Genomic DNA, 26,842 nt, shown 5'->3' on the forward strand with positions numbered 1-26,842 from the left:
ACTCTGTAGACCATGCCGGCCTCAAACTCACAGAGACTCACTTGCCTCTGCCTCTCGAGTGCTGGACTATTTTGTTTTGCATTTGGCAGGTAGAGATGCTCTAAAAAACAAAAAAGTAATAAAATAAAAGAAAATCATGCAAGAAGAGAAGAAAGTGCTTTTACAAAAAGGGTAAGAGAAGGGGGCTGGAGAGATGGCTCAGTGGTTGGGAGCATTGCCTGCCCTTCCAAGGGTTCTGAGTTCAATTCCCAGCAACCACATGGTGGCTCATAACCATCTGTAGTGAGGTCTGGTGCCCTCTTCTGGCCTGCAGAGATACACACAGACAGAATGTGTATACATAATAAATAAATAAATAAATAAATAAATATTTTAAAAAAAGGCTAAGAGAAAAAACCAGATGGTGGTAGTAAATATTGTAACGTCAGCACTTGGAAGGAGGAGGCTGGGGAAGGTATTAGTGACCCTATCTTCTAAAAACAGGAGGGGAGGTGTGAGACAAGGAGTTTGAGGAAACAAATGTTCATTTGCTCTGTAAAATCAGAAAAAAATAAAGCCTAGCAAAGACATCATGGTGTCCGTAATCCCAACACTCTAGTAGCTGAAGTGAGAGGATCATGATTTCAGAGCTAATGTGGGGTACATAGGAAGACCCAGTCTTTAAAAGGGATGGGAGGAGAAAAGCGGAAGGGAAACCTGATGAATTCCACAGCCTCTTTTCCATAGGCATAGGACAGGATGAATTGTCCACGCTAGGCTAAGGAATGGGATCTCCCAGTCCCTCCCTCCCTCCCTCCCTCCCTCCCTCCCTCCCTCCAGTGTCCTGGCAGGGAGCAGTGGGTTGCCATAAACAAGCCCTATGTAAAATGCTGCCCTAAGGCCTGGACTTTAAACAGTGTTAGACCCTTGAGACTGCAGAGGCTCAATGAGTTGGTTTTTTACAGGTGTTGGGATGGTGAGACTAGTGCTGCGGTCCCGTGGCTGAACACTGATTAGAATGTGTGACGGGCCTGGCTTTGAGAGTCCCATGCCACCCAAGTGCTGAAAAAAATAAAGAACTGTCAGGAACTGGGTGTAAGGTCATAAACAACTCGGTTTCCCTAGTTTACTGTCTGTAGCTATCTACTAAATAATAGCTAGGGTTAAACTGGGCATGGAGTGGCGCAGGCCTTTAACCCCAGACCTTGGCAGGCAAGAGATAGGCAGATCTCTCTGAGTTCAAGGCCAGCCTGGTCTCTATAGTGAGTTCCAGGACAGCCAGAGCTACAAAGTCAGACTCTGTTTTAAAACAAACAAACAAGCAAGCAACAAAAAGGAGTTAGTGTTGAATATACACTTTTAAAAACAAAGAGCAGTTTGGCATATATTTGGCATAAACTAAATGTTCTGCTTATCCAGCCTGGGAATAGCCCAAACATGTAGGCAGCATTTAATTTAAGGCATAAACAATCTTTTCAATATAGAGCTGGCATTAAATGAAGTTGAAGCAAAAATAAACATGGGTCCCAGCCTTGTATAATCACCCAGAAACTATATTAATTACAACACTATTTGGCCAATGATTTAGGCGTATTCCTAGCTAGCTCTTACATCTTGATTAACCCATTTCTATTAATCATTGTGTCGCCAGGAGGCTGTGGCCTACTAGTAAGGTTCCCGCGTGTCCTTCTTCTTTGGCAGCTACATGGTGACTCTTTGACTCTGCCTGCTCTCTCTCTATATATCTCTGTTTGGATTTCCCACCTGGCTTTACTCTGATAAGCCATTGGCTGAAACAGCTTCTTTATTAGCCAATGGTAATAAAACATATTCACAGCATACAGAAGGGAATCCCACATCATAGCCTTGTACCCTGAACAGCAGAAAGGGACAGAGTTTAGGTGTAAGAATGGCTACCACTACACCTCAATTAGCATGGTAGAAATAAGGCTTTGAAATTCTACTTATAAAATGGAAAGGGTACAAAGACTAAAGGAATCTGAAAACACCTACTTATAAATCATTGACCCAACCCCTTTCCTATCTCAAACATTCAAACTACCACTGGGTCTTTGGAACAAGACAGTAACCCACAAAGCAGAAGGGATCTACTTAATCATAAAACAAAGTAAGACACTGAACATTTAGATAAAGACTATGGTATATGTCATATGGAGTGTATACACTTTGTTATAAGACAAACAGTATTTCTAAGCAACTCGAAACTGAGGAACAAGAGGAGAACTTAATCTTGTGCCACTATAATTACTAATATGAAGAAATGGTATGGGTTGGCAGAGATTTGGTGGAAACTATATACCTATTTTAGGCTGTAGAAGCTCAAAATTATATTCTTCATAAGGTTTTAAATACTTTGATAGTGAATTCTCTTCCCAGGGAATAAAAACTTCATAGCTGGTTGCTCCCAGAAAAAAATACAAACAAACAAAAACAAGCAAATAAAACAAAAGCAGGCTATTAAACAAAAATCTCAGTGCAAGGAATAGATATCTCCTTTCAGGTTATTAGACAAAAGCCCCAGATTCCTCCAAAACAACACAGACCATTGTCAATGCCTTTGGTTGCTCACTAACTAACTAGATGGTAAAATCCTATAGCTAAAGATATCATACACTTTGGTTGCTGAGCAAAGAAAAATCAATCTGGAAATCTGGAGGCCGGGACCAGGACAGGCTCCAAAGCTACAGAGAAACCCTGTCTTGAAAAACCAAAAAAAAAAAAAAAGAAAGAAAGAAAGAAAGAAAGAAAGAAAAAATCAATCTGGAGCAGAGTAGGAAATTTCCTCCTTCCGGCTAGCTTTCATAGTGCCACAAGGTACTATGCAGGCTATGTGGGGAGAGAGGATTGGGGAACATCAATGGTCTTACCCAGTGCTGGATCCTGTGTGGTACAATACTGATCTGCAAGCAAGATGAACCCACTGGTGTAATAGTGGCATGGCTGTTATGGCAGCAGTAACCAACCACTTTTTGATTGGATTTCAGGCTCTTACCACAGGAGGAAATTCATTCCTGGCACTGAATACTGGGCCCCCAAATTTCTATGGTTAGGGAGGTCATAGGCCCTGCAGGAAAACTTGCTATTGCTCATGTTGTCAATCTGCCATCTAACTATTTATGTTCCTACACTCAGACTAGGATCGCTGTCAGCCTTGGTCAGAGGAACTTCTTTTTGCAGCGACAACAGCGTAAAGACTCATAAACTGCCGGGCGGTGGTGGCGCACGCCTTTAATCCTAGCACTTGGGAGGCAGAGGCAGGCGGATCTCAGTGATTCAGAGGCCAGTCTGTTCTACAAAGCAAGTTCCAGGACACTCAGGACTACACAGAGAGACCCTGTCTCAAAACAAAACAAGCCTGTAAACTGGTCAAAAAGCGAAGAACAAGAGCTACTGAATGTCCAGCCCTAAATGGAACAACCATATCAACTCCTCACCGCAAGGCTCAGGAAGCATCATGAAAAGGGGGTGGAAAGAATACGAGAGCTGGAAGATGGGGAGGATACAGTGAGATGCTGTCTTCTGGACATGACATGAACACCGCACTCATAAACCCACAGCTGGGCGCGTACGTAAGTAAGACCTGCACAGTATCAAGTCAGTCAGCATTGCAGCATGGGTCGGGGAGAAGCTCACAAAGCCACAACCGCTGCTGACACGTTCTTGGCAGTTGATGGCTGCTTGGGAAAATGAGAGTCAATTTTCTCCATGGATCTGGATTTAGTGGATGGCCCTTTGCACAAGCACAGGCAGCATTAATGAGCTGAACTCAGCGAGTTAGGGGAGGGAGGGAGGGAGGCAGGGAGGGAGGGAAAGGAAAGTGTGGGTGACTATAACCAAGATACCTTGTATGTATGTATGAAATTGTCAGTGAATAATAGAAAAATATTTTTTAAAGAAAAAAATGACCTTTATAGCTGGAAGAGGTTTTACATGCTTAAATATAATCCTGAAATATACTGGTTGTTTCCAAACCTATCCTGAAGTCACTTCTGCTTATTACAGAATAATTTTTTTCTGAAAAGTTTCACTTTACATTCATCTATAAATTTTACAGTGCTGAGAGATTATATATGTGAAAATGTCACTACCTGTTGGCCAGAATTTGGCTCATAAAGTTTTGCCCTGCAGTCTGAGGGCTAACACATGTTTAAAAGCATAAGTTAGGCTAGGAAGGACACTGTCCCTACCATGGCTGAGACACTTAGGTTAACCCGAGTTGGCGCTTGCAGAAGACAGCTGTGTTCTTAAGAATATAACAAAAGTGCACTCCGCTGGGGTAAAAATGGGTGCCCTGAACCAAGGACTTTCCTTTCAGTTCAGCAAGGTGGCAAATGGGCATGGGAAGTACTAGCACTGTGCCTTGAAGCAGCAAGAGCTCAGTGCCCATTGTATCTAGAGACAGAACACGGACAGACGGGGAGACTGGGACCAGCAGACAGCAGCTGTTGAGGCACAGGCTACCCACAAATCATCATTGTGTACTGCTTGATTCTACTTGCAGAACTAAGGCAACCAAGGAAAGGCAACCCTGGACTTTTCCTAGTCTGAATAGGTTTAAAAAGTTCAAGTATACTGTAAGCTGTTAGGTGAGGTTTTTGTTTGGTCTGTGTTTTCTAGTTTTTTTTTGGGGGGGGGGTATTTGGTTTGTTTTTTTTTTAGAAATTTATACTATATTTTTATTTTTAATTATTTAAAACAATTTTTAAATTTATTTATTTATTTTTATTTATTTATTTATTAAGGATTTCTGCCTCCTCCCCGCAACCGCTTCCAATTTCCCTCCCCCTCCCCCCATCAAGTCCCCCTCCCTCATCTGCTCGAAGAGCAATCAGGGTTCCCTGACCTGTGGGAAGCCCAAGGGGGGGGGTATTTGTATGGAATATTTAAAAACGTAAGACAGCTCTGATATGTTGGCTGTATTAATAGTGCTAAAGGTACTGCATTTAACTAAGAAATGAAGGGAATATCACATGTCAGGTATGTGTTGCTGAGTGAAAATATAATCTTACTAACTGCTACAGTATTTGACCAATCTCATGAAATGTTATTATTAAGACTATAAATCATGGGCTGAAAGATGGCTCAGCAGTTAAGAGCTCTCGCTGCTCTTTTAGGGGACTTGGGTTTGATTCCAGCACCCATGTGATGATTCATAACCATTCATAACTCCAGTTCTAGGGTATCCGGTGCCCTCTCTTAGCTCCCACACGCACCAAGAACACATGTAATGGACAAGCATACATGCAAATGAACACCACCATATAAAAATCCTTTAAAAATCTAATCTAAAAATTTTTAAGTATAAATTGTATGAAATAAATGAATAAATACTGAATTGATTTCAACTCCCAAGAAGTGTTAAGATTTATTGGTCTTTCGGGTAAATAATGATCGAGAACCTAAAGTCAATATTTAGTCAAAATTTATCTTGAAAGGCAATAAATCTTGATTTTTGCTAAGGTGAATAAACAAATATGTGGACCAACTAGAGATACTGACTGCTTTTCATCTACCAAGTATCTACCTGGAGTTGTAAACAGAATGATCTACAAGAGATTTTTACTTCTAAAAGACATGATTTGAGTTGTAAAGTTAGTTTTAATTTTTCTTACAAGACACTTCAATAGCATTGTTTATATTAGTGTAAGATGAAGTTTCATAATGAAATTTTATAACTTCAGCTCCTAGTGTATTTAAATCAATTTTTCCATTCCTGTTTTCCTCTTAAAGCCAATTACTTTGCTTTCTCATTTACTTCTGTTGGATTTTGAGGGGGGAAAAGACTTTAGAAAAGGTCATGTCAGAAAAGACTTAAGTGAGAAAATCCTGGGCATGCTTGGGAACCCCTGCATTCCAGGATCTGAGCGCCACTGTAAGCGCCACTGTAAGCGCCACTGTAAGCGCCACTGTAAGCGCCACTGTAAGGTGTAAAGATGGTTGGGACAAGAGCTTGGACTGAGAGGCTGTGCTCAGGGTGCAGTGGCCTGACTAACAGACAGAGGGACTGCTAGGGTTGCCTCAAGCACGGTGGGAGTCTGAGTTTTGAGAAAATTCACCACTAAGGTTAAAAAGTGGAAGGGGAGAGAACTGGCTGAGTCCTCCTGACTTGGTCTGGGCTCGGGAATGAAAGCAGGAGGGAATACAGCCTGATGTGAAAGTACCGGCAGGCTCTGTCAAAATGCCCAGATGTTCTGAGCCCATGACTGCTGCAGGAGCCCCTAGAGTCAGAAAGGCAGTTTGGAGTGAAGGTGATGTTGCTCAGGACAGGCCTCCCTCCACAACAAAGCTTTACTGGGTCAAAATGACAGACACAGACACGTCACTGTTAAAACCTGGCCAGTGCAAAGACAGGAGAGTAATAATATCAAGAGATCGTTATGCTCACCTAGCTAGCCACTTTCTGTTCCAGCAACGGCTGTAACTTTTTCTATGGAGCGGGAAAAGCCCTTCTACAAGCTTTACTTTCTGACCCAAAGAAGATTATTCAAGCTGCTTGGTAAAGCAAGTGTCCTGGAAAAGAGGTCTTGTTCACACTTCACTCTGTCTTCTAAATAGCCTGCGTGTAACTTCGGGGATTTTTCTTCCCAAACGAATCCTTTTGGTGACGTGCTGGCCCACTAAGAGCTCTCACTTGAAGGCTACAGTCACGGGTGTTGGTGTTCCTCTAGCACAGCCCGCCTCCTCCCACTGGTTCCGTCTGCACACTGTGCCTGAAGGCCTGTGATCCAGAACAGGCCAGCCTCAGTATGTAAAAAGCAAAGGCTCAGATGGGCTATCAGAGCTGGGGAGGATGTGTATTAAATATGCTGCCTTACCGGAAGGTTCTTTGAAATAGAGCCGAGCCTGAGAAAGAGTAACAGTAACGCTGACAGTCTCTGAACTCGGGATCATTTGACATTATGCTTCATTTTGAGAATATTATTAAAGTATTTTATCTTAATCACTCAGGTACTCCAAAAGATACTGTGCTACCTGGCTCACCTTACCTTAGTCCCAGCTCTGCTCCAAATACTTTGTCTTGCAAAGAATCCACTGTATGCTCCGATTCTGTTCCTTCTACAGCACCTTCCGCTGGCATTTAGCATTCTGTGCAATCATCACCAGCTCTCTGTGATGCCCGAGTGACATCTCTATTATGATTGGTCTAAAAGGTCAACAACCTTTCAGTAGCTTAGAAGTTGATATTATCTTTCTGATTTATCTAAGAAACAACAGGTCTCTCCTTCCTCTGTTTCTGGACCTTATCTTTTCTTATAACTTGGATTTAGAAGTCCCTATTGCATTAGCCTCACTCAGTCTGCAGCTGAATTACACACAGGACTGCACCACGGTCCCCTCTGACTCCCCCACATCACTCCCTGCTCTTAACACACACTTCTCTTTCCTTATGCTGCACGGGGTCTCATCTCTTTGAACTTGACGGTATCTTTAAAACACAATCTTCCTTCTTCCTCCCTGACAGCATCTCTTAGAGTAATGCCTACTTGAGCTATTTCAGTAATGATAACAATTTGATAAAATTAAAGTCATGAGAGTGGACCCGAGGAGGAGTAGGGACAGTCTCAAAATGGAAAAAGGTGACTTTCATCAGGTTCTATAAATCCATGCTTGGATTTCATTCCCATCCCACACTAAATTCCATATGCCCTATGAGATGAAGACACTGCGTTCCCTTACTTCTTTCCTTTATTCCTTTGTTTTATGGCTCCCAGGTTTTTCTGATTCTCTTAGAATACACCTGTGCCCATGCCCAAAGCAAATCTTTCAATTAAATGTTAGGTATTTGAAGGCAGGCTGTTTGCATCCTTTTATTTAGACAAGGTAGGCCAAATTTAAAAAACTGCAACAAGTAGAAATTCCTATTTTCTGGTCCTCACCTTGCCATTTGAAAGGAATTTCTTGGCACAATAGCCCCTGATTTTCTCTCAGGCCCTTATCAGACCTCTTTACAGATGGAGAAATGATGAGTTCAGTCTTTAACTTTTCATATGTTAGTGTGTGGTGGGGTGTGCGTGGACCAGTGGAGTTGGAGAGGACCAAGGACGACTCTGGGGAACTGGTTCTCTCCTTCCACCTTTACATGGGTTCTGGGGATCAAACTCAGGTAACCAGACTTGTGTGGCAAACGTCACTCCCTCCGAGAAAGAAGGATCCTGGCATGCTCAGCTTGACCTCAGAGAACAGGGTTTTTGCTACTTCAGCAAGAGGGGTTCCAGCTGTGACCAGATGTATAAATGGAGCTAATTTAGGGGACCATTACAAAATGAGAAATGTGATCTCTGGAAAATATAATATTTGATCTTATCATCATAATATCTGACAGGAAAAAGAAGAGATTTTACTCATTAGCCTGAAAAACTCCTTAAGGTGACGGCTCAGACAGGGAGCATCCCCCAGGGACTGGAGGAAAGGGGAGGGCAATTGGCACATACACGTTGGTAAGATCACCGGTAGAGTCAAGCTTCCGGAGATTGAGGAAAGCTTTGGCATTATCAGACACCCTTTATTCAACCTAAAATCCTTCATCCTAACATTGGATGAGAAGCATCATTTCCCAGAGGTAGCCCATCCATTGTTAGGCCAATGTAAGACATCACCGAGGAACCTACCATACTTTCTGGGCAAAAACATAGTGATGTACAATATTACTAAATTGGTTAGAACTTTTTAATATACGAATCGTATACAGACAAAGCAGCCAGGCCTTTCCCGAGGACACAGTGTTGAAGGTGCTGACTCAAAAGACTGGAAAGGCTGGCTTGAGGTTGTAAGTCAGTGGCAGGGTTACCAGCAGACCAAGTGTTGTGCTCCTAATTTATCACTTATCCACTGAGCCTAGATGCCCCCACTCCCTCCCCCCCCCCAGTCACCACATCAAGTGTGTCTATTCTGTGTGGTCTCTGGGGCTTGAGAAAAACCTCGTTATTGACGAAAATGGAGAAAGATCAAGACTTTCAAGCTAAGTCTGTTCCCTGAGTCAGAGGCACAGGCCTGGTGATTTGCAAGGACGGTTATTTTCAGCAAGGTTTCTGGTTCAGCCCCATGTGATTTAAAATGATGAAGACTCGATGAGCTTTGGTGTATGTGATCTCTAATCTGGTTGGAAATTGCTTCAAGCCCACGTCTACGCTCTTGGAATCTTAGTTCCTGTCTAGAAGTGATATATACACAGTAAACTAGATGTTTTTTCTTCAGCTAAAAGTAATAGTGACAAGTTTAGCTTGTTATTTTATATATATTAAAAGAGTAGTAACTGCGTTAGAATAGCTGGTGCTCTCGAGGGCTATAGGAGGCCGACAGTCTAGAGCTCGTAGGTTCTGGCCTGTCTCTGAAGCTTTTTGGTGCCAGGAGCACCCAGGAAAATACCACCCAAATCTCCTCCCCTAAACAGCTACAGTCGGTGTTAAAAGCTGACTGAAAACAATGAGGCAGGTGAATGCGAAGGGCAATTCATTCTCCTCTGCTGGGAAGCTACAGAAATCAAGTATTCCCCTTCCAGTCGGGCACCATTTTGGTTTTGGAAATGGTCATATAATATGCTGTGTTGAAATAAAACGTGTGTGGTCTTCATACCTGGGTCTAGGCAAGGAGCTTCTAAAATTCCTGGGATTTTCCCTAAATGTTCCAAATGCCTTGGTTATTCCTGAGTCCCTTAAATCACACCTGACTTTATATAGTAATGAAGAACTCATGGGGGGCCACTCAACGGCTTCAGGTAGAGAGCTAGCTGGTCGCCAGGGAGGAAAATGGTCTGAAGACTGAGTTCAGTCATGTGGCTGATGATTCCGTTAGCCTTACCTACATAACAAAACTGCCGTACAAACTCTGGGCACAGAAGTTTGGGGCGCATTCTCACTTTGAACAGAAGATGTGATGGGGTCATGATGTACCCTGAGTCTCATGCAGAGCAGTCTGCTCATTCGGCTTTACAATAAAATGGTTAATTGGAAGTGCAGATCTCTTCTGTGTTCTACGGGTTGTTTAAGAGAATCAGCAGAGCTGAGTGGTCATGGGAGTCCCTGAGCACTTCCAGCCAGTCAGAGCGAACGGGCCAGTGGCCCTGGAAATGTAGCTGGCATGTGAACTGGAGTAATCTTGTCACACTTAAACTAAGGGGATTTGGAAATGTTGCATGCTTGTCCGTTACATTAACATAGCAACAGGCTCCGAGAGGTCGTGTGGCAGAAACCCAAGCGTGCCTAGAAACTGCTCGACATGAGAAAGTTTTACACTCAACATCTATTAGTAAGTGTAAACAACTTAGACAGCTCAGTAGCGGTTAAAGGGACTCTAGAGAGCTCAGTGTTGCAAGCTTGGCCCTGGCAGGCCTTGCCCTCCTCCCCCATTCCCTCTGCCTTGCTAAAAACCACTAGATTATATTTCGAGAGTTAGTCACCAAGGTCCATTCCCTTAGTTGGCCACTTCCTCCTGATGGTGATTACCAAGGTCCAGCTATCAAAGTACTGAAGCCCTTTGACTTACCTAATTAACATGCCCAATTAAAATTAAACCTCATCCTAATACAGAATTTCCCCTTGTATCTTTATAAACCGCCATTCTTCCTGTGCGCCATGTTTATCTCCTCTCTATCCAGAGGCAGAGCTTTGCTCCCTGCCCCCAACAACATTACATAGCTAGGCCAGGACTTTCTCTAACTCGACAGGTCATAGGATGGGTCCAGATACTAGATTCTAATGTGGGTGCTAAGGCAACCTTTGATAGATCTTGGGTAGGGAGACCTTTGATAGACATCTTGGGGCACGAAGTGAAACAAGAAGTCCCAGGCCCATGGCAGAGGTTCATCTGAGTAGACAGACAAGGAGCTCCTGAGGATGGAGTTCCGTTCTGCCTAGGACATTAGAAGGAGGAAGGAGCAGAGGTAGAAATGGTCCAGAAATACTTGCAAGAAAAGAACATTCAAGATATACAGAGGGTTTCAACAAAGATTATATAATACAGAATTACATCTACAGTCAAAACTGACAGACTCCCACAGCGGCCACCACCTTAGGGTCATTGCTTTGTAAATATGCCCAAGTTTTCATCCAAAACAAGAGAAGGAACTTGGTGTTCTTCGGGTTTCTTATTGATTTGGTTTAATTAAAACATTTTCAATGCTGGCATTTATCAATGTGGAAAGACATGTAGGCATAAAGTCTTACTATTTCCTACTATAAAATTAATTTTTAGGTTATCCCACAGCAATTTCTAGGACTGTATATAGTCCATATTTCTCAAATAAGTAAACAATTAGATTTTTAAAAATGATACAAGAAAAATTGGTATTGCTACGATATTAGATTATCTTACCTACAGATACATAAAAAATGTCAAGCTTGGAGGTAATCCTTGGGTACGTGGGAGGCTCCAGGAAGGAGGATCACAAGTTAAAGGATAGCTACATAAAAAGATAGTGAGTTCAAGACGAAGGCAAATTTTCACATAAGTGTATTCCTGCCTTAGATTTTAGAAAGCCTCTCAAGTAAGGATTCTCACCCTTAGGGGTCCATGAGGAGCTTAGAAGTTTAAAGATCCTAGGTGGGAATTAAGAAGGAGCTTGACCTACCCAATCTATCCTAAACCACATCTAGACCAATTTCTCTCCCAGGGAAAGGGCAGTAAACAAACTTTCAACTCATGTGGCGTCCAATCATGCAGTAACACTTTCTTCAGAAGTTTAGCTAGAAATGAGCATGTGATGAGAACAATGTTAGCCAAAAAGGAAGCTACAAAAAGGGACAAGAACTTTCCAGACCAAAGTATAACAACAAAGACTCGGAGAAATGAACGGCTCAAAAAAAAAAAAAAAAAGGCACAGTGATGCCTATGAAGTTCAGGAAGGTCCATCAAAAGATCCCTGTCTTCTGAAATTCAAAATGATCCTTTTCTTCTGAAACATATCAAAGAGATACATGTGACTTCTATGATGAAAATACTAGGAATAAATCAAAAAGGCAAATTTATATCCTATAAAATCAAACGGCCTACTTACATAGTGATCAAATCTCTTTGAATTTCAGGATATGAAATATTTTAAAATACAAATTATATAACATTGTTCTTCATAGACTCACGTTACTATTTCAGTGTGTGTTCAGATTCCTGTTACCTATATTTTTATTTAAGATTTTTTTCTAGACCTAGAAACTTAGACTCTAAAAAGGGTAGAATGTAGAGCAATTTCCACAATGGAAGACATCAGAGCCAGGAAAGGGCCCATCGTCCGTCTTTTCAGTCAATTGGTATTCCTACTGGCACAGGCTCTCTTCACCAAAGGAAGAAAGGTACTATTGAATGTGATTTAGTCACAAGACATTAATCTCATTTTCTCTAAACCAGAGACATTCAAAAAATTACAGGATGAGAGGGGAAAAAAAGGCTGTATAGAGCAAGAACCTTCCAGGTGGGTAGAAAGAGAACTAAAGACCTCCATTTAACTGTCATAATTACTTACACAAAACAGGGCTGTCTTGTTCTCTGTACACCAAGCACAGTGCTCAGAACTTAGTGGGGGCTCAAAAAACACTTGCAGGAGACCTAAATTAGTCTCTCTGCATTGCAACTGAGAAAACTCTCAGACAATCTAAGTATCTTTTTTAGAAAATACCTCAATTTTAATTTATATGTATGGTGTTTTGGTGCATGTAGAGCTGTGTAAAACTTGTGTACCTGGCGCCCAGAGTTCATATGTAGAACTACAGACCATTGTGAGTTACCATGTGGGTGCTGGGCATTGAACTCAGATCCTCTAGAAGAGCAGCCAGTGCTCTTAACCTGTGAGCCATTTCTCCAACCTTCAATCTAGGTACCTTGACACTTGAAATTCGCAGCTTTCCAGCCCTGTTGGACAGGCCTCTGCTCATTTTCTCCAATCCCCTGCGGTGGTTGTTGCATTCGTCAGATGGAACTGCACCAAGTGCACCTATCTTGTAAGTGTCGGCTCTCAAACACGTGACCCTCACGTTATACCCCCTCATCTAGTCTCATGTGTACACCATGATTAGAGTTCCTTCTCTGTCTTCTGTATCAACAGATGTGGGTGTTTATTTTAAAGAGCAACATCCATAGCTGAACATTCCAGATGAGCCCTGACCAGGACAGACAACATTAAGGACTCTGGGAGAGGGCTGTGAGTTACCATGCCCACGTGGACGTCAGAAGTCTGTTCTCTCCTTTCACCATGAGCCTCACGTGATCTGGCTCAGGTGGGCAGGCTCGGCAGCAGGTGCCTTCATCATCGAGCTGTCTCGGAAGTCATTTCTCTCTTCTTTGGGGACCAAAGCCGACCGAACGCTGGCTTCCAGCTGCCTCATTTATATGCCCACATGGACTGTTGTTGGTCAAGTTTCCTCTGCTCTCCATCTTTGTGGTTAATCTTCTGACTATAAATACAAGACTAGGTACCTATCACTCTAAACCTCACTTGTTGTCAGTCATCCCTCTAGCCTGACTTGCTCAGTTTTATCATTCTACATCTTAGTGGTTCAAGCCTGTGTTGTAAGAGCTGTAACTTTGGTATGTATACCCAGGCAAATGCTATCAAAGGTAAGCAAATATTAATAATTGCTAGCCTTATGATGTGCTGAACCCTGTTCTAAGCCTTTAAGGTCAAACAATAAGGCAGATGTAAATGTGTTCTCAGAGTTGAGATGAGAAAAATGAAGGTACAGAGAAATGAAGCCATTTAGCCACAGTAACAGAACTTGCAAGTGGAAGAACTGGAAACCCAGGCGGGACCCCAGTCTTTGTCCTTAATAAGCTCCGCCCCTTCACTGACAGCCTTTTAGAGTGATGTGGACCTCTCCGTCAGCAATGCTTAGGTAAGACTGCCAGTCACTCACAAAACAACAGAACTATAACCTCTGATGGTCCAAGTTTCACTGTCGTGGGGATTAGGCCAGATGTTTCCCTAAACGCGGGGCACTGCACAGCAGAGACCTGATCGAGTAGCTCATTTTCCTGTATGCATCCTCAACCAACTCCGGTCCTCAGGGTTCCAGGCTATGCCTACTCTTCTGTTGTGCCTGACATGCATCTACTACATAATGGGCAGACAATATTATTTCTGCTAGATGTGATAAAAGCCAAGGAGGGTTTTCTGGAAGTTAAAAACATCTAAAATGAGTAAGAAAGTAGAGGCCATTTTAACTCCTCAGCTTTTAAATCACAATGGGAACTCTCTTGGATAAGCAAGAGTTGGAGCAATGGTCTCAAGTCTGCAACCAGCCACCTCCACACTCTCTCTTGAGCCTTCTCTCCAATTCCTTTACATGCTTTTTGAGGGAAGGGGCTTTCTGCAAGGCATTGGAGGGAACAGCTTGTACCTCACTCCTGTTTACATATTCCAATGATCCTAGGAGAATATGTGTGATCCATATAAGGTGATTGATAAATATCTAATAAATTTAACGAGCAAATAATCTTTCATCTTTCTAAATATTTGTTGACATGAACATTCAAGTTAAAATTTATTTGATAATTTTTTACTACCAGCAACCTTTGTAGTCATATTCAAATTTAGAGAAATAAAATTTTGCCATTTAGTACACACACACACACACACACACACACACCCCTCTAGTGATCTCTCCTTCCAGTAAGAAGCCACAACCGAAAACAATGACAAGATGACTTGGACGACATGCAAGGCAACAACAAAGTACTTCTTATTTATGCAAGCTGATTCTATGCCTTAAAAGACATAGCTGCATTTTTCCTCCTTGTTTTTCTTCCTCTAATTCTCTATCGTCCTATACACTAACCAAATAAATCTTCGTCTTATCACTATCCTTACCAAAAGGGAGGTAAATTTGAAGCAGCACACACATATAAGAACTGCAAACAAAAAGGAAAACGTTCTCTTTTGGTTTTCAAGTTCATTTCCTTAGAAGACCTGCCACTTTGGTACACCAAATTACTGCCCCCCTCCCCCATTTTTTTTCACATAGGATGAAAACAAATCTTCCCTAACACTTTTATACTTTTTCGCCTAAGAGTAAAATACACAACTGCTCATCTTTGCACCTGGGAACCAACAGACCTTCCTTTAAGTAGATCTACACCCACTATCAGTTGCCAGATTCAATTTCTCTTTCTCAACCACGTAGCAGAATTTGCGTCAAGGTCAATAAGTAACTAATGAGGACCAATGCAGAAATGCTGCTTACTTCCAAACTGGTAGCTACCGGATGAATAACTAACCACTCTCTACTTTCTATCAGGGATGCTTGTATTGCTAGGGTGAAGGTGTCCTTTATGTCTAAAGGACATCATAAAACAGGCACTCACCAGAAATATGCCCCCATTTATCACATGAAATGCCATGAGGTATTAGCGAGGTCGATACTGTTTGTTTAATGTATTTTGCTTTCCTGGGGGCTTGAAATGATTTGTTTTTGCAGCTGTAACAGAGTTAAATTAGGGATTTATCTTCAGCTTAGCTAGTTGGGCATATATAACCAGAGGCTATTAATTATCTGCCTAGAGGCCTTTGGTCATCTTCCCACAGCTTACAGCATCCACCACCAACAGCCAGATTTGATCCTCAAGTAATCAAATCTGGTTTCTCAGGAACTGAGGGCCACTGGAAAAAAAACAAAAGGTTTTGTTTCTAGCCCCCAAATACTTGCCCCCAAATGTAAATTGTAATGGTGTGAGGATTTTTTTCCTTTCCAGAAATTCAGCAAGGAATTTCATTAAAATAAAAACCAAAAAAACCTTAGTGCAAAGACGAGTTCCGGACAGCCATTAAGCCTACATATTACTGCCGTAAAGCGCCACCAATCTCCTTCCCTGCTCTCATCTCAGACTACGCTTTCTGCCTTACCCAGAGCAGGAGCTGACCCGAGGCTAAACCTCTCCAAAACCTGGACGACAATTCTAACTCTCCACTACCTGTTTGTTGGGGTGTCGGTGAGAAAAAGGGAACAGAAAAGTAAGGTAAGGGAAAGAGAAGGGGTAAGGTGAGGCAGAGGCAAACTGGAATACAGTTCACACAAAATGAAGCATGCATGCGGAGACACACAGGGCGGGGTGTGTGTGTGCGCAGTCCAGCTCACACAAAATGAAACATGCATGCGGAGACACACAGGGCGGGGTGTATGTGTGCAGTCCACTTCACACAAAATGAAGCATGCATGCAGAGACACACCAGGGTGCAAGGATGCTCTCACATCCCTGGTCCTAACAACAAACTCTTTTTCAGTGGTCCATTGTCAATCAATTAGCCAAGGCAACAGGGGTCTGTGAGATGGGGGTGCCTGGGGAAACAATGGGCCGCCCTGTGGTATTACTATTTAATCACTCTTACTAAATAAATAGAGCAGCCCTGAGGTGCTGTCATGTCAAGGGAATTTATAACAACAACAACAAAAACAACCCTTCATTTTTCCATTGGTCATTACCTTCTTTTCCCTTCAGGACAGAGAGGGTTATTACTGTAGCCTTAAGTTTCATCTTTGTGTTTCTTGGCTTTGATTCCCACTCGGACCCTGCCACTTTCTGGCACTAATTTGTCAGGCTCAACAAAGAGGGGATTTGTACCTCCTGTAAGGTCTCAATTAGGAATGGCTTCTGCTGTATTATGTGCCATTCAGAGGAGACACAATGCCGGTAATTACAGGAATTTGCACTAAATGGCTGAAGAATTCACAGCAAAACTCACCCCCTTGAGCCCCCCCTCCCCCCAGGCTGGAGGGGAAGAAAAAGGAAAGTAACAGCTCTCAATGCCAGAGATGCACAATCACCAACAGCAGTCCCCAGAGGTTAAACAGCAGCCAGGGAGCAAAACCATAAAAACAACGGTGGGAAAACGGTGCACACCTAGGTCCATTCTTCTTCCTTCCCACACTCCACTTCAGTTCCACTCATGGGCTCTGCCGAGTGGGACACCCAAACCACGTCCAGATTACAAAACAGTCCCACAAGGAACACTTCTGAAGGTGAGCTTTGCATCTCTGTCACAACTATAAAGTCCCAGGCTCTTCAAATTCTTGCACTCAATTGCTAGGTCTCAAGTGCTGGGAAGTTACTGTTGTGTGCTTGTACCAAGAAAACCATGCATCTGAGCACAAATAAGCAGACGCACATGTCGAATCCCTAAGGAAACAGGCATGCTGTCTGATAGTCTACTTTATAAAGCAGTTACGAATAACCAGATTTAGAACCTTTTATGGGTATGCACTCCTTCATAAATATTTTAATAAGCGGCACAATCATCTTTTAAGCATTAATATTTTGGCGTCACAGACTCCTCATTGTCAAATACAATTTTGAATTCCAGCCCATAATTTCAAAGAAGCACACCTCATCTTCTATTGCAGACGCTTTCCACAGAGGCCATATTAAAGCACCCCAAATAGCAGTACTGCGCACCTTGTCCAGCACATGCTGCCCTGCTCAAGAGTGCTGTGATGTCATGGTCCAACATGAGACTCAGCCTACAGAGTCCAGCACATGCTGCCCTGCTCAAGAACGCTGTGGTGTCATGGTCCAACATAAGATTCAGCCTACAGAGTCCAGCACATGCTGCCCCGCTCAAGAGCACTCTGAGATGTCATGGTCCAACATGAGACTCAGCCTACAGAGTCCAGCACATGCTGCCCTGCTCAAGAGCACTGTGATGTCATGGTCCAACATGAGACTCAGCCTACTGAGTGCCTTACTTATAGGCCAGAAATATGAGAGATGAGCAGTTTCACAGTCTTACCTGGCACCACCACTGAAGGCTGTGAATTGTTGTCATGGCTACTGTCTGGCAGTTACCAATGTGATCACTGCATCCATATTTCTGGGGCACTGACCCCAGGCACACAAGTGCCAGGCAAGCAGCAAATGATCAAATGCGCACAGGAATGGGTTTTCAGATGGCAGAAAGTAGAACTGGCAAGCTCGGGGGTCCCCGGGAGGCAAGCACGAACACGGTTAAGTTTCTGCCGCAAGAGCCTCCTAAGCAGCCGTGGAACTGAGGAGGAGGAAGCAATGCAGCTATCAAACAAAACGAAATCTAACTATCCTAAGTCTAAGCAGAAGGCAAGGAGTATGCCGTCGTGGACCAGCATACAGCTTCAGAACTAACCTCAGGTGTCCATTTTCTCCATGGGGACTCTCTAAAAACATTTGAAAGGATCCAGAGATTTCTTCACTTAGAGAAAGGATTTAGTGAAATGGGACAACTGTCCTGTTCTATATACATAAACGTCAGTATTGTGGCTCTTCTGAATCGCTAGTAATCAAATGACGTCAGAACAAAGAGCCTACTCAGGGCCCCCTTCTATGTAACACTGTTTGTTCAGAACATTTAAAGGGGGAAGGACTAAGCAGACATTGAAAACTTAACAATCTACACTAGAGATACACTAAAGCCATGGAGTTCTGTAAATTTGCTTCTCAACGTGCAATGCAGCTGCTTTTCCACAGAGTCTCTTGTCATAAGGAGGGTGACAGCATACAAGAAGCAGAGCAAGTGACTGAAATTAACAGTGCTAAGGTCATGTGCTACAGCAGTCTAACAAACTGCTCTGAGGGATTTTGAAAAAACATTCCGATTTGTTTATTAAGTTTTTGTTTTGTTTTTTTCTTTTGAGACTCTGCCCCCTACAGGACACACAGAATAATTTCCAACCCGAGGCAGAAAACCACTGTCCCTTCCGGTTTAGTACTGGAAATGAAGGTCTGTAAAACTACACCTATCAAGAAGCAGCTGAATATCACGCTCCCTGATGGAAAGAGGCAATGAAACAGAACTGATCTTACTTTAGAATGAGCTACACTATACATTACATGGTCTGACTTCCCGCACTTCCCTACTCAGCTATCGTGCAGCAAGCCAAATTTAACGAGCACCAAATTTCGACAGCCTAGGGATGTGTTCTACCACAGGGATCTGGGTGACGCTGCCAGAAAGTGCTATTCTTGCCCGTTATGCAATATTTTCCCTCTTCTACTTAGCTTCCTTCCTGCTGCCTCGTCTCTCTTTGCCTTTTCCTGTTTTTAATTGCTCCAACTTTTAGATGCACCTAGTTTGTTCTCAAATATTCCCTTCCCTCAATGCAAAACATGGGCAGTGCACTCTGCATTAGGGAGCAAACCGAGAGAAGCGTGGCAAGAACGAGCTAAATGGACAGCCCTGGCAGATGGCCCCAGCCGGTTTGCATTCTCTCACTACACAGTTTCTTAAAGCTATACTCTCTTGTCTTCCAACAGCAAGAGATTTATTGACCCTACGAGCAATCTAATGTCACACAAGTATATTATTAGTTTGGGAAGCCTATCTTCTAAGCAATTATTATTGAATGCCTGAATTCTGAAATGTAATAATATATGCACCAATGAGACCCTGAAACACTAACCATTTCTAAAATAAATAAAAAACAAGACAAATTAAATACACCAAACTACTAAAACTATTGCCCTCTTATTTTAAAACCACTTTCAAAAGTAGCTGGATGATTCATCACAAGGTCTAGTCTGTCATATGTATACACACACACACAGACACACACACACACACACACACACACACACACACACATACACACACACACACATACATACACTGGGTCAGTGTTTCTCCCAATGTGTTTTATTTTCTGAGACAGGTTTTCACTATGTATCCTAGACTGCCTTCAAACTGGCGATCCTCCTCTTTCAGCCTTCCAAGTGCTGGAAATACAGGTATGTGCTGCCACGTCTGGAGGTCCTGCTATTTCTGGCTCAGAGTTTCTCCTTTTGCCAATCCCATCTCTAAGTTCCTACTGCACAGTCATCGAGACCCTCCTTAAAGTCAACTACTTTCCAATAGAAAGGCGGTCACTGTGACTACACTGAATTTAAGGTGTGTGTTTTCTTCTGACCACCGCATGCTCTTTTTCAGTGCGGGAGTCAGAACATAAAACCTGCGCTTGGCTGGTGCTGAGCTTCTTGTTCATTTCTAAACAGCATACTTAAGTCTAAAACGCTTGACTTTAAAACTTCTCAATCAGGTTTCCAATTAAGTCTGTCTTTGTATTAAATTATCGTGACAAATCTGGGGGTTTAGCAAAGGTGGATTTTAATTCAGCTTACAGTAGATGGACAGAACAGAACACTGAAGCTCACAGAACAGCTCCAGGAACTCGGTTGGGCTTCCCCCTATGCCTCAGGCGTCATCTGCTGAATAATTCCCTCCCTTTAAGCCACCTCCACACTGTTTTCAGTGCTGACTTTCTGTAGATTCTACTGTTTCAGGAATTGACAAAGTCAACCTCAGCTGCCAGGTAGGAACATTTGCCTTGCCTAAAAAGCTACAATAGCTACTAGGACTTAACATTCTGTCATGAAACAATCTGTGACATACACAACTACAGTGACTTTTATTCAAGAAGGCAGAGGAAATGGGATCATGGCTGACTCAGGAAGCCTAAATTCCAGTCTGGTCAGGCTTTGGCCAAGTCGTTTTGACTCACTGACATTCCCCATGACTTCTATTTACTTTACCATCGAGTATTAGGATGGATGGTTTGGTTTGGTTTGGTTTAGGCTATTTCTGAGGCAAGGTCTCACACTGTAACACTGTAGCCCTGACAGACTCTTGATGTAGCCCCTGCTAGCTTTCAACTCAAGGCAATCCCATCTTAGCCACCTGTGGGCTCGTAGGATATTTTTTTTTGACAGGGCCTCCTCTCATTCTGTAGCCCTAGTTGGCCTTGATACCAGCAAATTTTTAATGAAGTATACTCCTTAGAGGAGAGATATTTTTTATGAACATGATTTTAACAATCATCTGTGACTGTCACATGAGGTTTAAAAACAAATTCCCACTGTAGAATTCAGGGATGCTCAGGCATGAGCTTGAGGCTGCAAATGTACTCCATACCTGCACATTTGAAACTCTGAGCCGTGAGTCCTCGCTCCAAAGACAGAGTTGTCAGGATGCTCAGGAAGCTGGTGGTCACGGACTGGCGTTTGTTCTTCCGCTGCTCATGGCCACCTATCTGATCCTTGGCTTTGTTCCTCAGCGTTACTTGCAGGTTTTGCTCAGAACTCCTTGCCGCGTTGGCCGCTGTCTTCAGAGCCTCCATCCATTCCTGTGCCCTCTGTCGGGTCTCAGCCCGGAGGCGAAGGACATCTTGGGGGAAAATGACTTGAAAGCAAGAGTCACAACCATCCAGGTTGTCTATCTGCACAGCCAGACATACATCCACATTGTAGCTCAACAAGGGATCCTCATCTAGCTTGCCAGGGTGGAAGGCCATAAGATAGGCCTTGCTCAGCACAAATGTAAATGCCTTCCAGTTATTTTGGACAGTCAATCTGTAGAGTGTCCCTGATTTGAGGATGTTTTGGTACTGTTTGGGGCTATCCAAGACAGGGGAGGACAGCAGCCCACTGGATTTCTTCTGTAAACAGTGGTTCTGTGTACAGTCAACATGATGACCAAGTCCTGGTGAGTTTGCCAGATCATCCTGCCGGCCCATGTAACTGGGCAGAGCAGCATGCACAACTTCCCAGAGCTTCTGCCCCCAGTCCAGGGCCTCCCACGGGGACTCTGCCTTTAGCTGCAGCTGAGAATTGTCATAGAGAACAGTGTCCACCACCCTGGCCTCGAGATTGCCTAGAACGGAAACGCTCTGGAAGTGTGAGAGCTGGTACGTGGCATGCAGGCTCTGATTCCCACTGCTGTCAAGGCTGTACAAGTGCAGGCCATAGGGTGAGAGTTCAGCGTAGCAGCTTTGCCAGTAACTGTCATGGTTCTTCCTGATCTCCAGATAACCCTTCTTCAGGATGTTTGGGAATGTCTGCTTGTGTTCTAGAAAGAGGAAAAGAAAAGCTAAAGTAATAACTATGAGAAGACAGGTACATGAAACCAACCACATTGGGGGCTGACATCTTTCTGATTCTGATTAAGCAAAGCAGGAATATTAAAATTAACTAACTGGCAGGATGTATCTGGGGATTCCTCACCCTAGGTGATGAGCAAGTGCACAAGGACATACAGAGTGTACACTATCAACGTGACAGCGGCCTGCGTGCAAACAAATGCTGGGAAAGCTGCGACCAGAACAGGTATCACACTGGCCAGGCTCCTCCCTTTCTAGGTGAATTCTGCAGAGTTCTAACCCACAAGAGAGAACTCCCATCACACAAGCCAATCCCTATTCCGTCTCTTTTTTCCTGGGCTCCTGACGCCAGAAAGGGAGAGCAGTGTGAACTGTGAGCTGATAAACTGTTCCTCAGGCAAGCCCGTCAGTCCTCCATCAGACCTGGGCCGTCTAGCCAGCATCATCTCTACCCTCAGGTCCACTACAATACCTCTGAGGTCTCACCTCAGGTGGCAGTTTTCTCTCTGAGTCGGACCCTGCTTATTCTGTGCCCTTGGCTTGCAAGGTTGCATCCCTCAGCTTCAGTCAGCGAGCACATACCGAACTTTCCTCCTGACTTCTCTTGCCTTCCCCCATGGCATCTGTAGACATAAATCCCTGGGTCAGCATCAGGTAGCCCTACTATATTAATCCTTTACCACAGGCTTCCATCAGACTATATTGTTGTAAGTTATTTAATGTCCAGACAAACAATACTTTATTTGTTTTTTAAAGTCTGTCTTTACTAATGGAGTAAGCTCTCTTTGCTCTAGCACAGCATATAGGACAATGCTTTATCAATACAGTAAGGGGTCCTTAGTAAGTAAAATATTTGTTAGGTGGGTACAGGTATATACTTGTAATCCTAGCAATGGGAAAACTGAGACAGGAGGATCACAAAGATCATGAGTCCGAAGCTAGCCTGCTACACACTGACCGCCATGCAAGCCTGTACTACAAAGCATGTATCTGTCTCAAATAACCGAAACTGAAAAACAAAAAAGAACAGTATTTGTTAGGTTAGAAATAAAGCTTCTAGCACAGCATCTGACACATGGGAGGACTAATTCCATCCCCAGTCTCTTTCCCCACTTCCTCTCCCTTGCACGTTTGTCTGGTCACAGCATCCTTAGGCCATGACAGTACGTGGATAAAAGGGACTGTAGTAGAGAGACTCATGAGAATTTGTTTCTTGAGAAAGGCTTTCATTTTGTAGCCAAGGCTGGCCTCAACCTCAAGATCCTTCTGCCTCAGCTTCCTGGGTGCTTACACCACAGGTAAGGACGACCGTGCCTCGTCTCCTGAGCCCTTGGTCTGCCATGACAGAATATCCATGCACGAGAATGGTAAAGAAGTAACCTGGTAGAAACTTTAATGTCTAAGTGGCTTCTCAATCTCTCTGCTGACACATTCTACAGACAGCCACAAACTGAAGATAGGTCACCCTTGGAGGAAGGAGGGAAGGAGGGGAGGAAGGAAGGAAGGCATAGCTAGCTCTCATTTTAAAACAGCAAACCAACAGAAGAAGGGAGAGAAAGGTGGTGGAGAAAGGCCTGTTTCAGCTGCTTTACATCCCTGGTCCTAATGTTAATTCATTACTATTTCTGTGTTAACTATAACGCCGTTAATTTCTCACAACCCATACTAATCCCTTTGTAGAAAGATAATGGATGCCTACTCTCTGGCAGGCACTTTCTCTCCTGACAATCAGGGGGGAGGCCGAGCTGTCAGAGGCACGATTGTCAGCTCCCCCCCCCCCCCAATCTCTGTCAGGCTGCCTTCCGCATAGCCAGTTCCTCTGATTCCTCCTGTGACCTGGCAGCTCAGCCGTGAGTCAAACAAGCTACCTCTCCTGCTTTTAGACAGAGATCGCCGCCTCTTCTTGCCTGAGAGCTTTTGACTGCAGCTATTGGGAATTAATTCCAAGTGTGACTATAACTGTGCTTGGCCCAGCAGCACATCAAGCCACGGTCTCACTCCTGCCTGAGGTGTGAGCTCAGATGTGGATGACAGGTCACGTGGAAAGGAACAAGAAGTCTCACTAGGAAATCTCCAGGGTATTAAAGCTAACGTGTGCTTCAACACTGTTTTCCCGCCCAGGAAGACCTTCCGTCTTTGCACTGAGAAAGCTGAGGCAGGAGAGCTACCATGTGTCTGGGGCCAGCCTGGGTTACACTGAGCCACCTAACAAGAGTCATGAGGACGGAGAAGGGGCCAGGAAGCTTCTGGGGAACCCAGTCCTTTCTCAGAGCAGGAATGCTTGTATCATATTTTTTTGGGTTTTGTGCTTGTATAATTAACATCGTTAATCATAGAGGTCTGGGGACTACCATGTCTCTCTCATTTCTGGCAACTACTACTTTCTATTGGATCTAAAGTATATTTTTAAATATTTTTGCTACTGAAAAATCAGGAAAAAAGATGTGTGTGTGTAATTTTGCCATAGTTGGAGTTTCTCCCTAGATCTTATCATTTTAACTCATTTAATTTACACATATATTTTAAAGTGCTTAATTTCACAAGAGAATTTCAATCTTAATGAACATAACTGGTTCAGATAGGATCACTAATAAGATTCACACCATTTTCCGAACCAAAAAAACAAACAAAAGAAAAAATGCAGACACATGCTCTAAACAAATCACCATCATCACTAACTTTCATGATGAATGACCGCCCAGAAACTCTCCATAAGAAAACTAAGCAGCTAGCAAGCCCCCGGCCACCTCACCTCTGATTCTCTGCCCAGCGCAGCTGCTTCAGGTCGTCCCTCTCCTCCCTGTTGACCACACAGGAATGGCACAAGGACCTGACTCTGCTGACGAAAGGGGAAGGGAGAATGTTCCCGGCAAGGCAGGCGCCAGATTCACTTCTGCATTCTCACCACCAGAGAATGGTCATTAGTTCCTTTTCATGGCCTCCACCTTCATCAGACTCAATCGGCCTCCTTCCTGGCTGTCTCACAGTTTTCCAAACTACGCTCTCTGTATCTCTCTCAGCCAAAACCCTGCACGCATCCCAAGGCACACTTACTCAGTCCACACTCCCAAGCTTGCCCTCCAGTGCATGCCATCATGGAGACTTCCGAACACACATGGAAAGGGAGCACCATCCAGTGTCGCAAACCACTGGTGTGCGGAGAGAGCTCCACACGGAAAGTGCAAACGAGGACCTGTGTAAAAAGCCAGGTAGGGGTGCACATCTGTAACCCCTGCACGTGGGGGCTAAGGACTCCAGGCTAGTCAATCCAGCCAAAACTGTGAGCTCCAGAGTCAGTGAGAAGCCTGACTCAAAAAACAAGGTAAAGAGAGACAGAAGGAGGCAGGCACGTGATGTTGTTGATCTCTGGTCTATACACACACACAAACACACAGGAGGAGAGTACATGCACAAACACACATGCATACTTATGTGTATATCCCCCACATACACACACACACACACACATACACACACTCACATATACACACACACACTCACATACATACACACACACACAGAGGAAAGTGTATCCACAAACACACTTGCACACATATTCACACCACACACAGACCCAGGAAAGTATAGTCACAAACATGAGTGCATACATATGCATACACTACCCAAACACACACACACACACACACACACACAGTTTCTAGTGTTAATGTTCTGTCACTTCTACCTCTCTCCAACTCTTGGTTTTTATTTCATTTTTCCCCTAGAATGTTTGAAAGTCAACTATTGGCACTACATCACTTCAACTATAAATACTTCAGGATGTATCTGCAAAAAAATCAAAATTTCAAATTCATTACATTATTTTCACAATCGCACATGAATAATCCATGTCTGTGGGGTATGGTCTGGCCTTGATAATTCTCTTTAGCATCTGTCACCCTCTCTCACACTTCATCCACAATCCTTCCTGTGTCTCCTAGATAAGCCATGTACATTCTAGCCTCAAGGCCTCGGAAGTTGCAATACTTTCTGAAATTTCTCCCTCTAGTTCTGATGCTTTATCTATTACCCTGCACCTTCACCTCCCCGGGAGATCACACTTACTGGGCAAAGGAAAGGAATATTCTCAGTCCTCTGTCACACCACTTCGCTGTATTTTCTGCCAAGAGCTGTGTCCTCCAAGGGCCTCTTTCTCCTCTACACCAGTGGCTGCTCTACCAACATCTGCCAATGTGTCAACAGGTACCTTGGCTACAATCTCCTATACTTACAACCCACAGCTGAGGCAATCAAATGGGTCTGAAAGGGAAGTTCACATTATGAAGCCCAAGGTGCTCAAAGCCTTGCAACAAGTACAGCGAATGGGTTCTGAACCTCAGAAGAGAGCTCCATCTGAGTAGCTCTGGTTAAGGCGTGGAGCGGAGGTGGACACCGAGGAAAGGATGGAGTTGGTTACTAAGCACAGGCAGAAAGGGGGAGTTGCACTCCAAATGGTGGGCCCTTCTTTCCTTATTGGTTTATACTCCATCTCTCCTCAAGTTGACCCCTACCTCACTTGATAAGGACGAGCAGAGCCACCTAACTGCTTTACACTCCCTCCCCAGAGTCTAGCTCTGAAGTCCAGGCTTCTTCCTGTCACAGCCTCCTGATGTGTTGGGCACATCGACTTCTTTAGTCCTCTGTCCAGCAATCACTATATGGATGCGCCATGGAAGCCTGAGGAGACCCAGTAAACTCCATTCCTCTTCTTCACCAAAGCTTCAAACCAACCAGACACCAGGTAGACAGACACATGAGGATAAAATGATCAGCTGCCTGGAGGACGCAGCTTGCGCTTGCAGCAACCGCGACCCTGGGATGACAGGGCAGTGTCACAAGGAGCCCGCGGGAGCCCAGCCCTTCCCTCCTGAGGGACTCACATGAAAGGAGACGGCACGCAAGAGCAGACCAGGAGCAGCACTGGGGCTTCCTGTGAGAGAGACTGCCACTTAGTTCCTCTCCTTAAGTTGCCAAGAGGTCACTTCTCCTTCCCAGGGTGGAGCATACAAATGAAAGCCCACGGC

General features: G+C 43.9%; 1 protein-coding gene across 1 annotated transcript in view; it reads right to left on the bottom strand.

The window, feature by feature from the left end:
• The window catches only part of Plekhm3 (pleckstrin homology domain containing M3), a 161,554-nt gene that overhangs the window by 101,648 nt on the left and 33,064 nt on the right, over positions 1-26,842 (bottom strand). The window contains exon 3 of the mRNA XM_041631814.1: positions 20,855-21,787. Coding sequence (XP_041487748.1) covers positions 20,855-21,787 — 933 coding nt within the window. The remainder of the gene's footprint in view (positions 1-20,854; positions 21,788-26,842) is intronic.

This window comes from Microtus oregoni, unplaced genomic scaffold (assembly GCF_018167655.1).
Source record: "Microtus oregoni isolate MIOR12 unplaced genomic scaffold, Mior012 000038F_ref0000394, whole genome shotgun sequence".
Lineage (NCBI taxonomy): Eukaryota > Metazoa > Chordata > Mammalia > Rodentia > Cricetidae > Microtus > Microtus oregoni.